The sequence below is a fragment of the Myotis davidii genome, unplaced genomic scaffold, assembly GCF_000327345.1.
Source record: "Myotis davidii unplaced genomic scaffold, ASM32734v1 scaffold362, whole genome shotgun sequence".
NCBI classification, from domain to species: Eukaryota; Metazoa; Chordata; class Mammalia; order Chiroptera; family Vespertilionidae; genus Myotis; species Myotis davidii.
In genome coordinates, this window is record NW_006297152.1 from 2,804,946 (window position 1) to 2,819,650 (window position 14,705).

The 14,705-nt window shown below is 37.7% G+C and overlaps 1 protein-coding gene and 1 pseudogene across 1 annotated transcript in view; both read right to left on the bottom strand.

Annotated features, from left to right (window-relative positions):
- LOC102762005 overlaps window positions 1–464 on the bottom strand; it is a 3,153-nt pseudogene extending 2,689 nt beyond the window's left edge.
- LOC102761717 (hemicentin-1) overlaps window positions 1–14,705 on the bottom strand; it is a 127,711-nt gene that overhangs the window by 30,364 nt on the left and 82,642 nt on the right. The window contains exon 10 of the mRNA XM_015569926.1: window positions 11,540–11,815. Within this exon, the coding sequence (XP_015425412.1) occupies window positions 11,540–11,815 (276 nt within the window). The remainder of the gene's footprint in view (window positions 1–11,539; window positions 11,816–14,705) is intronic.

Sequence of the window (14,705 nt, forward strand, 5' to 3'; positions counted from 1 at the left end):
GATAAGGAAATCAGACAGGATGTAGACAAACAGGGAAGCAAAATTGGATTTCCACCAAATAATAGCTGAATAAAGATGGTCAGAATGATTAAGCCTTTGCATGATTCGTTTAAGTAAGGATATGATAGACTTCACATAATTATTTCAGTAGCTACATTTTTTTAAATTCCTAGAATAAAAAATCCCCTCATTTTAGTGAAGTTTTAATGGAACAAAAACAACGAATTAGAGAACCATAGTTCAACTCTGTCAAAGTCCGGAGTCCAATTTTTGCCTTTCAGAGAAATAATGCATTTTAAGCTGGTTTTCAGTCTCTTTTCACCACCACATTCATCACCATTATCAACACCGTCAACATCATTATCATTCCCACCACCATCATCAACACCATCATCATAAATAACAACTTGCTTTTCATCTGATAAAGCAATGGGAACATGGCACACTATATGGTATTGCGGCATTAATTCATTCTTTTTTTTATTGATTAAGGTATTATGTACGTGTCCTTATCCCTCCGTTGCCCTCCCCGCTGCTCATGCCCTCACTCCTTGGTGTCTGTGTCCATTGGTTATGCTCATATGCATGCATACAAGTCCTTTGGTCGACCTCTCTCCTTTACCCCCACCCTCCCCTACCGTCCCTCTGAGGTTTGAGCATCTGATCGATGCTTCTCTGTCTTAATTCATCATTTACATTTCAACTAGAGTCGTGGTCGGCAAACCGCGGCTCGCGAGCCACATTGGCCTGGCCTGTGGGATTGGGCCGAAACCAGCTCTCCAACATCCCTCAAGGGGTCTTGGATTGCAAGAGGATGCAGGGTAGGCTGAGGGACCCCACCAGTGCACAATCAGGGCCGGGGAGGAATGCGGGAGGTTGGCAGGCCAGGTAGGGACTGCGGGAGGGCTTCCAGGGCATGTCTGGCCCATCTTGCTCAATCTCAATTGGCCAGACCCCAGCAGCAAGCTAACCTACTGGTTGGAGCATTTGCCCCCTGTGGTCAGTGCATGTCATAGTGACTGGTTGACTGCCCCCTGGTGGTCAGTGCACATCATAGTGAGCGGTTGAGCAGCCTTAGCATAGCATTAGCATATTACACTTTGATTGGTTGAACGGCCAACCGGACACTTAGCATATTAGGCTTTTATTATATAGGAGCATAACAAAAGCAAAATATATACATTTTTAAAAATTTCTCCCCAATGATTTTTAAAAGGTAAACATAGATTATGATACTAAGACTAAATTATAAACACTACTTTAAGACTTAGGTGCCTTAACATACTATTAATGGTGAGTTGGCAAAGTAAATTATAAGTGCCTATGAAACCAGCACTATGTAAGTTGTGCTATTATTAATATCCCATATAAAAAGTAGGACAAAAATGATAAAATGAGTGTCATAGTGTTTAAAATATCCTACTAGTAAGTGATACTTATACTTTATTTGATTCTTCTGAAATTTGAGAGATTTCTAGATACTCAAAATTTGTAAGACCACAATAAAAAATAAATAAAATTTAAAAAACTTTAAAATTGTATAAGAAATTTCAATGTAAGTAGAGAAATTTAGTTTTTGCACATTTTTCTGATAGCAAAAACCACGCTCAAACCTATGTCACCTCGACCATGTTAAAAAGAGTCATGATGATGTAATGAGCATATGGTTATGATCATGTCCATTTCATAGTTAGTGAAGTAATTCTGGTCATTAGGGACTTACTTCATCAATCATCTTGAGAAATATTTCCTTTCCATCGCAATGTTCTCTCTGGTGACATGGATTAATTAATGACAGACAGCCTCCCTTTGCTGACACCAGAAGACAAATTAATGCCTCTAATGTCCACACAGACATGGCATGAAGAAGAAAGGAGGCTTTGGCCCTTTGATTTCCATGTGTCAGCATGATATTGTGCAGAAATGTCAGTTACATACTGAATATGCTCAGATTTAACCAGGATACCGATGTTCATCTTTCTTCAAAAACCCTCCTTATGGGAACAGCTAGTAAAATCAATAGGGACTTTTTCTCTGTTCACAAATAAATAGGAAAATAGTCTCTTTTAAACAAAACCTTAAACTCATGCCATGTAAGTAAACACTACCCCGCTTAATCTAACTTTAACTTCTTCGGAAATTTAGCAGCTACAGTGTCACCTTAAAAGTGATGAACTGCTGACACAGAACCTAGACTCAGAACCTACACAGAACCTAGAGACAGAACCTACACAGAACCTAGACATAGAACCTACACAGAACCTAGAGACAGAACCTAGAGACAGAACATGGCAAAAGATCCTGGACAGAAATGGGCAACAGAACCTAGAGACAGAACCTGGACAGAACATGGCAAGAGAACCACTGAACACTGCCTCTGTGTCTTTCCCTTTGCCGACTCCGTCCACACCTTGGGGAACCCCTGGACCTGCTAGGGTTGGACCCCAGCAGCAATATCCTAGTAAATCAAAAGGAAAACATGTTTCCTTTGATTCTTACTTATAATAAAATATCTTATAGTTAGGCCCCTCATGAGGAGGCAGCTTATTAATTAGGGAATATGAGCTCTGACTTGATCCAACAATTAAAGTTACAGAGATTTGCATGTGGAAAAAAAAAGTGATGAATTGCTTTAGACTATTTCATAGAATTTTGCAAAACTCACACGGCGTACTTTTTAAATTAGGGTGAACTAACTTAAACAATACTTTCAAAATGGCTTCTCTATAAATTGTTCATGAGGTAATTATCAGATTTTGTTATAAAATGTGGTTTTAAATGTAAACAGTTCTATGCTTACATGTGCTACAAGTGGAAAAGAAAGTACTTACATAATGGAATCTAAAATTGATGATGTCATTCAAATAAGCCATGGAAGTTAACATGGGAACATGAAAAATGAGGTTAGTGACTCAAATCTTCCCTATAGTCTGTTATTGTTACTTTGACATTCACTCAGCAATTAAGAAATGCACATCTATTGAGCGAACATGTGTGTATTTTTTCCCCCTCTGTACAAGGCACTATGATTAAGAAAAGAAACACCCAGTATATAGAATATGATTGGGGAAAAAGAACTGAACAGTTGAAATTGATTGTGATCAAGAGTTGTTTGGCAAAAAATAATAATTTGATAGGATACCAGAACAAAGAGACCAACAGTACTCAGAAAGGAGGTGATTTAGGAGAGGGGCTTCACGTTACTCGTAGGATTTTGATTAGTATTTCTAAAAACATAACAGAACTGGTTTACAACTGTTCCCAAACATATTTTTCATTGTGAGTCATTAATATAATCCCCTAAAATGTTGGATGATCTAATACCAAGCAATGTTGGTATTAGAGAAATTAGAAATAATTAGTATCTAACGACTGAACCTACTTTCTATGGAATTGTACAGACTGTAAAACCTATTTTACAGGATCTCTAGCTCTTTTAAATATTTGTATTTCCTGTAGGAAAAGCTAACTTCATAAAGCTACAGTGAGCCTGCTTAGAATAGTAATTAATAGCTATGTCCTAACCTATCAGATGTTACCTACTGATTTAGCTCAATCCATTTATTTAAAACATATTCACATTGTTCAGAAATGCATCACTTCCATTTCTGATTAGGGAGGTTAATCCAGCTAGTTTTGGTTCCAACCAACTATTAAGCATGAAGCTTGCACAATAAGAGTAAAAAAAAAAACTTCACTAAGAATGATTGATAATGAACAAATGTGCTTGCTCGCTTAATTTTTCCTTAATTTTCTTTTAAAAAATGCGTTCTTATTGATTTTTACAAAGAGAGGGATAGAGAGATAGAAACATCGATGAGAGAGAGACATCATGGATTGGCTGCGTTCTGCACACCCCTTGCTGGGGATGGAGCCTGCAACCCAGGCACGTGACCAGTGACCTCTTGGTTCCTGAGTTGATGCTCAACTGCTGAGCCACACCAGCCAGGCTACTTAATTTTCAATGAATAGAAATGGCAACAAAATATATTTTAACATTTTAAAGTTTTCCCATGCCTACTAGAGAAGAGAGTTCATACAAGGGGCCACAGATTGCTTCCAAAGAGCAAAGAATGAAAGCAAAAACCAACTAAGCAAATGAACAGAGATCAACTGCCTGGGATGAGACAAGGGCCATTGAAATCCCAAAGATATGGAATCAAGGGCAACATTTCCAAATCATCTCATCAATGGGAATATGAAGACCTGGCTGCAATCTTTTCAAAAGTAAAATTAGTCCTAAATGGCAATACTTCAAATCAATTATGATAGTGGTTAATCTACATGGAAGTTGCAATAAATGTCCTAAAATTCTGCTCTTGCTATTTCTGCCTTTCTTCTTTCTCCAGAAAAGACTAGAATTGGTTGTGCCATCCAATATGGTAGCCACTGGACACATGTCTATTTAAATTCAAATTTAAATTATCTAAAATTAAATTAAATTTCGAAACAAGTTCCTTAGATGCACTAGCTCTGTTTCAGTACACAGTTGCCATATGTAATTAGTATCCACCAACTAGGACAAATACACATATTTCCTTCATTATAGAAAGTTCTGCCCTAACCGGTTTGGCTCAATGGATAGAGCATCGGCCTGCGGACTCAAGGGTCCCAGGTTTGATTCCAGTCAAAGGCATGTACCTTGGTTGCGGGCACATACCCACTAGGGAGTGTGCAGAAGGCAGCTGATCGATGTTTCTCTCTCATCGATGTTTCTAACTCTCTACCCCTCTCCCTTCTTCTCTGTAAAAAAATCAGTAAATTAAAAAAAAAAAGAAAGTTCTATTGGGCAGTGCTAGACTAGAGAAAAGGTCTATTAAATCTCAGAAAGAAGGTCACCAATTCATTGACTTACCAGTAGATGGTGCATTGGCAATGAAACACATAGGCAAGGACTATATCTTAGAGTTATACGCTGGATTTGCAAAAAAATTCACACCCAAACTACAGTGTGGTTACGCAATTCAGTTAATAAGGGATGGACAAAAATTTCAGAGGTACACAATAAAGGCTAGATTCTATTTTAATGACAAAATCTTAACAATAAGTATGTATCAAGAGTTCTTAAATATGTACAATTCTTATTTTCCCAATATAAGACATAAGGATATGTTTGTTGCCTTGATGTCCATTTAAAATAATTCCCAGTATAAAATACTTACACATTAATATCTTTTCCATTTAATTATTTTTTCCTTAACAAACAATAATTTATAAATTCTAGAGCCTCTTTGGGTGATTAACCAAAATAGATTAAAACAATAAGTATAACTGATAAGCAGGATAGAAGTTTTAAAGTTTTATTCTTTCTTGCTTAGAAAATCTTCAGCTAAATGCTGCTTAGCACTGACTCTTGCATTGCCTTTTCTTTCCTACGTCTCTTTATACCAATTTTCCAAAACCACAGAATTTCCCAATAAAAGGGGAAAGCTAAAGTTTAGACTTATTCTCATGTGACTTAGAAAAAAGTGGAAAACCATAATTAGCATTATTATTTCACGGCATATTGGAAGGATACCATTAAAGCTTTACATATATGTACATGAATCCCCTGTTCCAGACTCAATTAGGCAAGGATTCCTTTTGACTATCAAAGTTGGTTATGCACATCAGAAAAGAGAATATTACTCATGGCTGAAAAGAAATATCTATCAAACTATGAAAAGGCATAGAAGACCTTAAATTTATGTTATGAAGTGAAAGAGCCAATCTAAAAAGGCTACTTGCTGTATAATTCCAATTACCTGATATTCTGGAAAAGGCAAAACTACGAAGACAAAGAACGGATAAGTGGTTTCCAGGGATTAGCAGGGTGGGAGAGGCAGAGCGCTGAGGGTGATCGATACATGTCATGTACCTTTGTCCAGACCCACAGAATGTACAACACCAAGAGTGAACACTAACATAAACTATGGGCTTTGGGTGATAATGATGTGTCAGTACAGGTTTATCAATTATAATAAATGTACCACTCTGGTGGGGGATGCTGATAATGGCGGAGGCTATGAGTGTGTGTGAGGGTGGGAGGTATACGGGAAATCTCTGTAACTTAGCTGCTCTTAAAAAAATAGTCTTTAAAAATGGTTATGGTGCTCAAAAAGGGATAATTTTACAAAATATGCAATAGTCATAGAAGCCAAAGCATAAAAAAGTAGATCTTCATAGTATTTCTTAAAAGAAAAGATTCAATAATCTGACAGTTGATTTATGTTCATAGACAAATTCATCTGCTACCTTAATAATCTTCTCAGAGAAGCGACCCACAATTCGACTGAAAGAATACTTGTCTTGGGAGTGCAATCTGAGGTTCACAACCTCCCATCCTTCCAGCTGTCACTCTCTAATGCGCATACATCATTCCCCAACTTGGTCATGGCTACAACGCCTTTGAACCTTCTTTTAAATCCAACCTATCAGAACATGCCTTTAAGCGTCACTTCTTTCTTCACTGAGCCTAACAAGGCATCACAGCAATTGCTTTCTTTCCCCCGTTACCTTGTCCTTTTGCTGAACCAACCTCACACAATCACAAACCTAAACGATTCTTCTACTTGTATAATAAAATGCTACTAGGCTAATCTGAAATGTGTGCGTTGGTCATTCCAGTCCAGTTAGGAAAATAAGGTGGTGACAACAGTTCCGTTACTGCATGCTGAGCAGTGCAAGTTCTTTCCAAGTGTACATAACTGAGAAACGGTACCAGCTCAGGTTAGAAAACTATTACTTTTTAAAATAATGAAAAACTTGTTTAAATATATTAGCTTTAAGGGAATCTACCACTTGATATCAACATAAAATAACATCAGACCCAGTGTGTCCGTGGTGGCACTTCTTCGTAACTTTAGGTCTTACATATTCTATGCCTTCCACCTGGGCTTTCCTTTTTCATGTTTCAAATGAAGTTAATTCATTTACAAAGCACTGCCCTGGCTAAGTTTGTGCCCTCATTCTGTGGCTATGGAGATGGACCACACTTACCTTGCTTGTGCAGGAGATCACCTTTATTTGTAGGTGCCGACGAGTGAGCTAACTTACTGTTTCCGTATGCAGAGAAAATATAAACGATCTTAGTCTTTGGCCCCTTTCTTCCATCACTGTTCAAATATGGCCCCTATTCCCAAAGGCTGTGGCAGCACACTCCTGAGGAACTCAAGACCCAGGCAGAACTTCCTTTAATGAATAAAACTCTTCTAGCAGAAAAGGTAACTTTGGAGAAATCTTGCTAATACGAAATTTCTTTTCCTGCAGTTGCTAATCATCTAGAAACTTTGTTCACAATACTGCACTTCTTTTCTGTGAACACTTTAAAAAGTGATTTTCCCCCTAAAAGTATGAAATCTATTTTAAAAAGCTAAATACAAGGAATTTACCGTAAGAGTTGAGATGATGACCTCACTTGGCCTTCCAAAAGGATTACCTGTGACTGTTCCACTTACTGGGGAGGTTTATCTCCTATCTATAAAATTTCAGGAGTTATTCTGTATACTTTAAAATTTCTTTCATACAGGTGTCCACCATAGGGAGTTCCTTGTAATTAAAAAGAGTCGTAAGGCAATTAAACTTAAAGAGTAAAATTAGAACTTTTCCACAGTACAAAAATTCATATTGGGAAGCTCAGGGGACTGGAATTTTACAGGATTACATTACAGAGTAAGTTGCTTTAAATCCTTTGTGAACCAAAGGGAGTTTGGAAAAAAAATGCAGAATTTTGATTGATAATCTAGTCAGGTTTTCCTACAATGAATAGCCTAATAAGAGAGCCACGGAAATTTCAGCAGTATCTTCCTCAAGTTTCCCCTTTGCATGATTTTCACAGGAATACATTCTGATGTGTAGCTGTCTATACCCATGTTTGAATAACGAAATTGTTTCTGATGCAGGCATTCCAGAGGTCCAGGTATCTGAAGGTCCTTGACCCCCTGTGGGTTCTTGGCTTCATGCAGGGAAGAATTCAAAAATTGAACCAGCATAGAATTTAAAATGAAAGGGAGTTTATTAGGGAAGAAGTTAAGACAGTGAAATTTACTTGTTTTATTGAGGTTCACTTAATCAAGGGGTAGGGCACTCAATAAATAAGGAATAGTTAGTGTTTTCCAGGCGGAGGGGTAGAGACTTCTCAGAAGAGTTCTGTTGGCCACGTTGTGTCCTTCTATAGCCTATAATGAAGCTAGGAGTGACTGCAAGGTGAAATTAGTTGCCATATTGGATTGAGCTGGTCTCCTGCCTCTCCTAAGCCATAAATCTGTTGGGGGTTGGTCTTACTATCTCCGTGGCAGTCCTTGTAGCCCTTATTGGTCACAGCCATTTCACCACATACCCTAGCTCATTCTTTTCCTAGACATTTTAATACAGTGAAGCTTTTTGTTTTGGGAGGTTGACCTGAGACATATATATTTATGTCTGTTTTGAATGCGAGTGCCATCTCTGTGGATTTTATTTAGATAGGGTGAAATCATATACTTAAAATGAAAACCCCTAATTCATTGCTTTCTGTCAACAGTTAATTTTATTTGCTGCCTTGCTTGTTTTGTCTCGATATGAATCAGCACAAATGAATAAGATGCTCTGTTAAAATACAATATAAGCTTTTGTTGCCTTCTGTACTAAGGATCTAATAAGGAGTGAGTTGGAGGCCCTTGGATTTGAAGACAAATATTTTAGTGAATTTTTGCATCAAGTATTCATTGCAATGATATCTAAAAAATATGTAGTTTGACCACGGAAGTATTTGCTTTCTTAACTCACTCTAAGATATGAAGAGAAAAGTTTAATATTCAGTTACTTTGTCTGATGAATGTGTTCTACTGACTTCATGGTTAGGGGCAAGCTTCTTTTATAACGGTCCAATTCCATGCAATAAAATGTATAAATGAATATCATACATTTTATTTCTTTTTGTTTTTCTTTTAAGGCATCTATTTGGTGTGAAGATATTAGAGCACTTTAATCATAAATGGAGAGAATCATATTTCTCTAGTACTTAGAAGAAAGAAATGTTGGAATGTCTTTAATGGGAAGGTACAAGGAAAGGTCAAGAATTATTTACATTGTAATAGGAAAAGAAAGGGGTATGGTGACATAATAAGCATGTCAAGTACATAGGAAATTGTCAGAGAGAAGCTGTACATCAAGGACATGTTAATTTCCAGCAATAATGAACCATGAAAAGATGCAGATTAAGTCAAGCCTGATGGATTTAAGCGAGCTACACAAAAAGATTTCCAGATCTTGGAGAGCTTAAATTCTAGAATGTGATAGCCGGGGGAAGATACTCATGCTTTCACAGTGCAGGGACTGCTAGGAAGAGATAGATCAGATGAGGAATGAGCAAACACTTCAACCCACTAAATTAGTCCAATAAATCTACAAACATTCAAGCATTTTTAAAAGTTCATGACATACATTATGCCATCTAACCCTCACAAACTGTGCTATTTGTAACTGTATTTTGTCCATAAAGAGTAGGAGTCTCTGAGTTGTTAGTGACTTGCTCTAGGGTGCCAAGTCAGAAAATGGCAGAGCCCAGGTCTGAACTAGGTGTTTCAATCATTCCGCATGGTATACAGTAATGCCTACATATGAAATTCCATTCTCTAAATTATAATCCTAGGTATATAAAATAATATATTCAAACAACTACAACTAGCTCGTCTCTTAGTTTTCATCAATTCTGGAATATATTTTTGTTATCTTCTCAAAACATCCTTTTTTATTCAAACTGGTCCCTCAAGCTCAAGGCCAACTAGACAGACCATAAAATAATGCCTCTAAACAGATTTACACCACTAGAGATTATACAGACTAGCCAGTAATCATGCAATGTCACATGTTTTTTGTATTTATGATCTGTATATTAGGTAACCTCTTACCTCAATACTTTCTCAAATCATTTAATAATAATAATTACTCTATTTAACCAAAAAGAAGAGAGTCAAGGGCTTCCTTTAAATATATATATTTCTAGATCATAGGGTTCATGCTCTAGAATAGAGTCAAATGCTAGTTTCAGAAAGTGTTGCCCATGAATCCCTCTGAGAGGTCTGTTACAAATGCAGAATCCCAAGCCTCACACCAGGGAAAACGTTAACCTGGGTAAACAAGGCGGGCTCTGATCTTATTTTATAATCCCATTCTAAAGGACTTCGGGTAAAGAACCAAGATCAGATTTCCGAAGGCCATTAGGCATTCTATCTGAAACAATCAGTTTAGTAAAAATAGTTCCAAAATTCTGGTAACTCAAGTTTCTACTTGGAGTGACTCAAATTATCTAGGCGGTTTATCATGTGGAAATGTACCGAACCATTTATAAAGCAATGTTTCCCTGGAGGTTCCACCGGATCAACTAACAAAAGGCACACATTCAGATTGCAGAACATAACTCAACTACCCGTGGGAAAACTAGAATCAGACAGCAACCAGTTTATTAATTCTCAAGGTAGTTTCGCTTTTCTGCCATTAATAATATTCTGAGATCTAGCCTTGAAATTCACTGGTCAGTGTGTCAGATAACTTTGTTCAGAAATCATCTGAGAGTGTTACTTCGAACATGATATAAAGTTGTTTTTAATACCATAACCAAATAGCCAGACCCAATTCTGAAGTAAGTGATTTCCCACCTCAAGGATTTGAAATGAACCTGTCAGCCTAACCGTGAAACACTGCCAGTAGTAATTTGTTCATTACATTAAGATTGCCAACTGGTCTATAGCCATTTAGAAGCCAAGTATGATTTTACTGAAAAAGATACTCTGGAATGTCCCTGATCTTAATTTGTTGGTCCTGAGTAATATACATTGTTAGTAGCCATTAAATCATTGTTTTCAGCTATCAGAACATTCAACCTATGTAGACATAATTCAAGTTTGGCTTACCATTAGTTTATCTTCAATATGCATTCTTTGTGTGTGTGTGTATGTGTAAGATAAATAAAGTAAAACTCTGCTGAAGTTTCAATACAATTGAACCAGGATGAGAAACAACTTAAACCTTAATTAAAACAATACAAGTACATTATTAGTTAGATACGACGCTAATATAATTAAATTGGGGGGAAATTTTGAATGAGTTATTAAAACAATTAGATTATTTTTGGAGAGTTTGTTCTAGGTCTGTGAAATATATCATTGGTATTTTAATGGGGATTGCATTGCATCTATAAATTGCTTTGAGTAGTATGGACATTTTAATGTTGTTGATTCTACCAATCCATGAACACGGTAAAAATCCACATGATAGATTGGAGAATTTAAAACCATTAAACTATCCAGAGACAATTTCTATTTATATTCCCTTGAAACAAAAGCCTTCAACTACTAGGATTAGTTGTGTTAGCGTTAAAGTCATGTATTAATTATCGATGTTTTATTTTCCACTTTAGTCAGCTTTAGACCGACCACTCGAGCCCCACAGGCATCCCATCATTCAAACTGTAACTGCTTGGGTAGATACTGTCACTCTCAGATAGCCATCTTAAGGGGACAGAGGCCAAAGGAGGAGACGGAAAGACACTGTAACACAGAAGTTACCATCAGCACAGTACCTTGCACTGTGAGGAAAACTGAAGCAGCTGATGATCCTCCTTCATTGGAAACCAGACAACGATACTCTCCAGCATCGGTGAATTTCACAGTCCTGAGCTCCAGTGAGAGGTTAGCCAAGGTCCGCATTCTTGCTGGGTCTGCCAGTCTGACATCTCGGTCGTTCCTCTGCCAGGTTAGATTGTAATCCACTGCGCTGATGACAAGGCATGTCAAAACTGCTCTTTCTCCAGGAGCGACTGTAACATTAGCAGGCACTTGGATGACTGGAGGGGGCTCTGTGCAAATTGAAAAGATTCAAATCAAGAGACTGAAAAGCCAATTTGCTCACTTCGAGAGGTGGTTTAAAAAGTTAATGAGTAGCCCTGGCTGGTTGTGGCTCAGTTGGTTGGAGTATCGTCCCATACACAGAAAGGTTGCTGCTTTGATTTCTGGTCAGGGCACAGACCTAGGTTGTGGGTTTGGTCCCCAGTTGGGACTGATCACCAGCAGGAAACAGACTGATGTTTCTCTCAGTCTCTCAATTTCACCTCCCTCTCTTACTTCACTCTCTCTAAAATCAATAAGCGTGTCCTTGGGTGAGGATCAAAAAAAAATTAATTAGTATGTTTTGAATATCTAGTAGAAAAGATGCAGTACAACAGAATTTATTCATTAATACATATGTCCATCACCTCAAGAAAGTAATCATCTAGTTGAAAGATGCTCTATAAGCTAGATCAGATTTACATACCAAAGTATATTCAAGTCTAAATCTATCGTTATAAAAAGAAGCATTGCAAAAGATATGACGAGGCTGATTTAGGATTGTGGAAAAAGTCAAATCTTTGAGTTTTGAAAAAAAGTAGAATTTAAGATTTTTTAAACAATATTTATGTATCACAGAATTGCACACTTGAAACCTATATAATTTTCTTAAGCAATTTCACCCCAATAAATTTAATTAAAATATGTAGTCACTGTTTTAAAGAAAACGGCACATAAAATATGGTAGAAATGGCAAAGATAAGGCTGTATCAGCTTTAAGGCAGGAGGGGAGTGTTATCATCTCATTAAGAAGACAAAATACTACAACAGGAAAGTAAGACAAATGTTCCCCCAGAAAGAATGGGAACATTTTTATTTAAGAAGGTCAAGCTAACAGTAGGAATAGGCCTTTAATGAAATTGTATACACAGAGCTACGTACACAAAGGCATTGACGAAGGCATGCACATTTCAGATGTGGTCAAAAGCCAATTCCTAATTAACTATTTAACCAACATTTTTAGAGTCACTTCATACTTGGATTAGGTTTGAGAATAAATTTAAATGCCCCTTTAAAGCTCATTCTGCCCAAACGCTTTCAATGATCTGCTGTAGCAAGCCACCATTGAGTAATAATGATACAGCAATAAAATCTGTGGCGAGCTATGCTAGCTTGAAACCCACATGTCTGTTTTAGTTTAACTATAAAAGAGTATCAGATATTCAAACTTTCCTCCTTTATTTAAAATGGTATGTAAGTGTAGATGAATATCATACGCCTAGAATGAAACTTGGAAGCAATATGCCAGAACCAGAGTGGTTATCTCGGAGTGAAAGAAATGTGTATATGCTCCAGATTTTCCTTTATTTATCCTTGTTTCCAAACATGCTTAGAGGACTACAAGCTATCTGAAATTGTAAAAAAATAAATAAATAAAGGTATTTTTGTCATTCTGCTGTGTTTTTAAAATCTCTTCTGAAAACAGCCAATGAATCAAGTAAGAGTATGTGGCAATGTTAGGAGGCTCTGACTGAAGTCTGGTTGGTTTGACAGACAAAATACAGGATGCTTTGTTAAATTTGAACTCCGGATAAATATTAAATATTGTTTTAGTATAACTAGATCTCATGAAATACCTGGGACACACTGATATGAAATTCAAATTTACCTGGGCATCTTTTTTTTTAAAAAATGTATTGTTTTTGTTTTTTTTTTTAATTTTTTATTACAAAGGGTATTACATATGTGTCCATTTCCCACCCCCCTCCCCAGCCCTAGACAGTCCCCTAGCCTCCCCTATTCCCCAGCATCACCAATGGACATAAGACCCTGGGCATCTTTTGTTTTTATTTGCTAAACCCAGCAAACGTAAGCTGCCTAGCTCTAACCCTAACTACTTGTGTGACCTCAGATGAGCCCATTTACACACAGTGTTGTTGTTTTTCCTATCTGAAAAATGAGATGACGGAATTTGGTAATCATAAAGACTCCTCCTAGTGCTAAGGTTCTATGATTCTAACATACATGGCATGATTGTAAGAATCTAACATACAAGACCCACCAAAGATGTGGAAGAGTTTATTTATGTGCCTGTGTACACACTCTATCAAAACCTTTCTGAAGACCACACAGTAGGGTGGCTGCAGAGGGGACCTCGGCCAATGAGAGGGAAGATTCAGAAGCGGGTGTGGATTTGAGGCCGGCAGGTTAAGCAAAAGTTAGCCCCCAAAGAAATGCCCACTCTTCCGAGTCTAAAGGGGCACTTCCTTGCCACTTCTGCTGTTACAGTCACTGCCCTTACCACCGATGCTTCTGCCTCTTTCTTTCTTTCTTTTTCTTTCTTTCTTTCTTTCTTTCTTTCTTTCCAAAACTCTGACCTCTCCCCAAGCACACAATGCAGGCAGTCACTCATGCATTAACAACCACCGGGCCCCAAAGGTCGTTTCTATGACAACCCGGGGGTCCTTAATGACCCTGGCAGGCCAATGATTTTGTTTTGTTTGAGAGTGAAGGAACTACTGATGAGAGAGAAACATTAATCAGCTGCCTCTTGCACACCCCCTACTGGAGATGTGCCCACAACCAAGGCACATGCTCTTGACCTGAATCGAACCTGGGACCCTTCAGTCCGCAGGCTGATGCTCTATCCACTGAGCCAAACCAGTTAGGGCCTGCCTCCTTCTTTCATAACTGACTAAACGGGACATTGTTCCTGAAAATTGGCTTAGGCACAGTCCAATTTCCGAGTGATACCAACGCTTGGCTGGCACGGAGTCCTACAAGAAGGGCCTGTGAGGAACACACATACAGAAGTTGCTGACACCGGAGAGCCAAATTCTCCACTGTCAGTTCATAAGTTCTAACTGGCACTTCCCAGTTATTTATGCGAGATGTCTGGATCAACTCACTCCAACCTCTTTC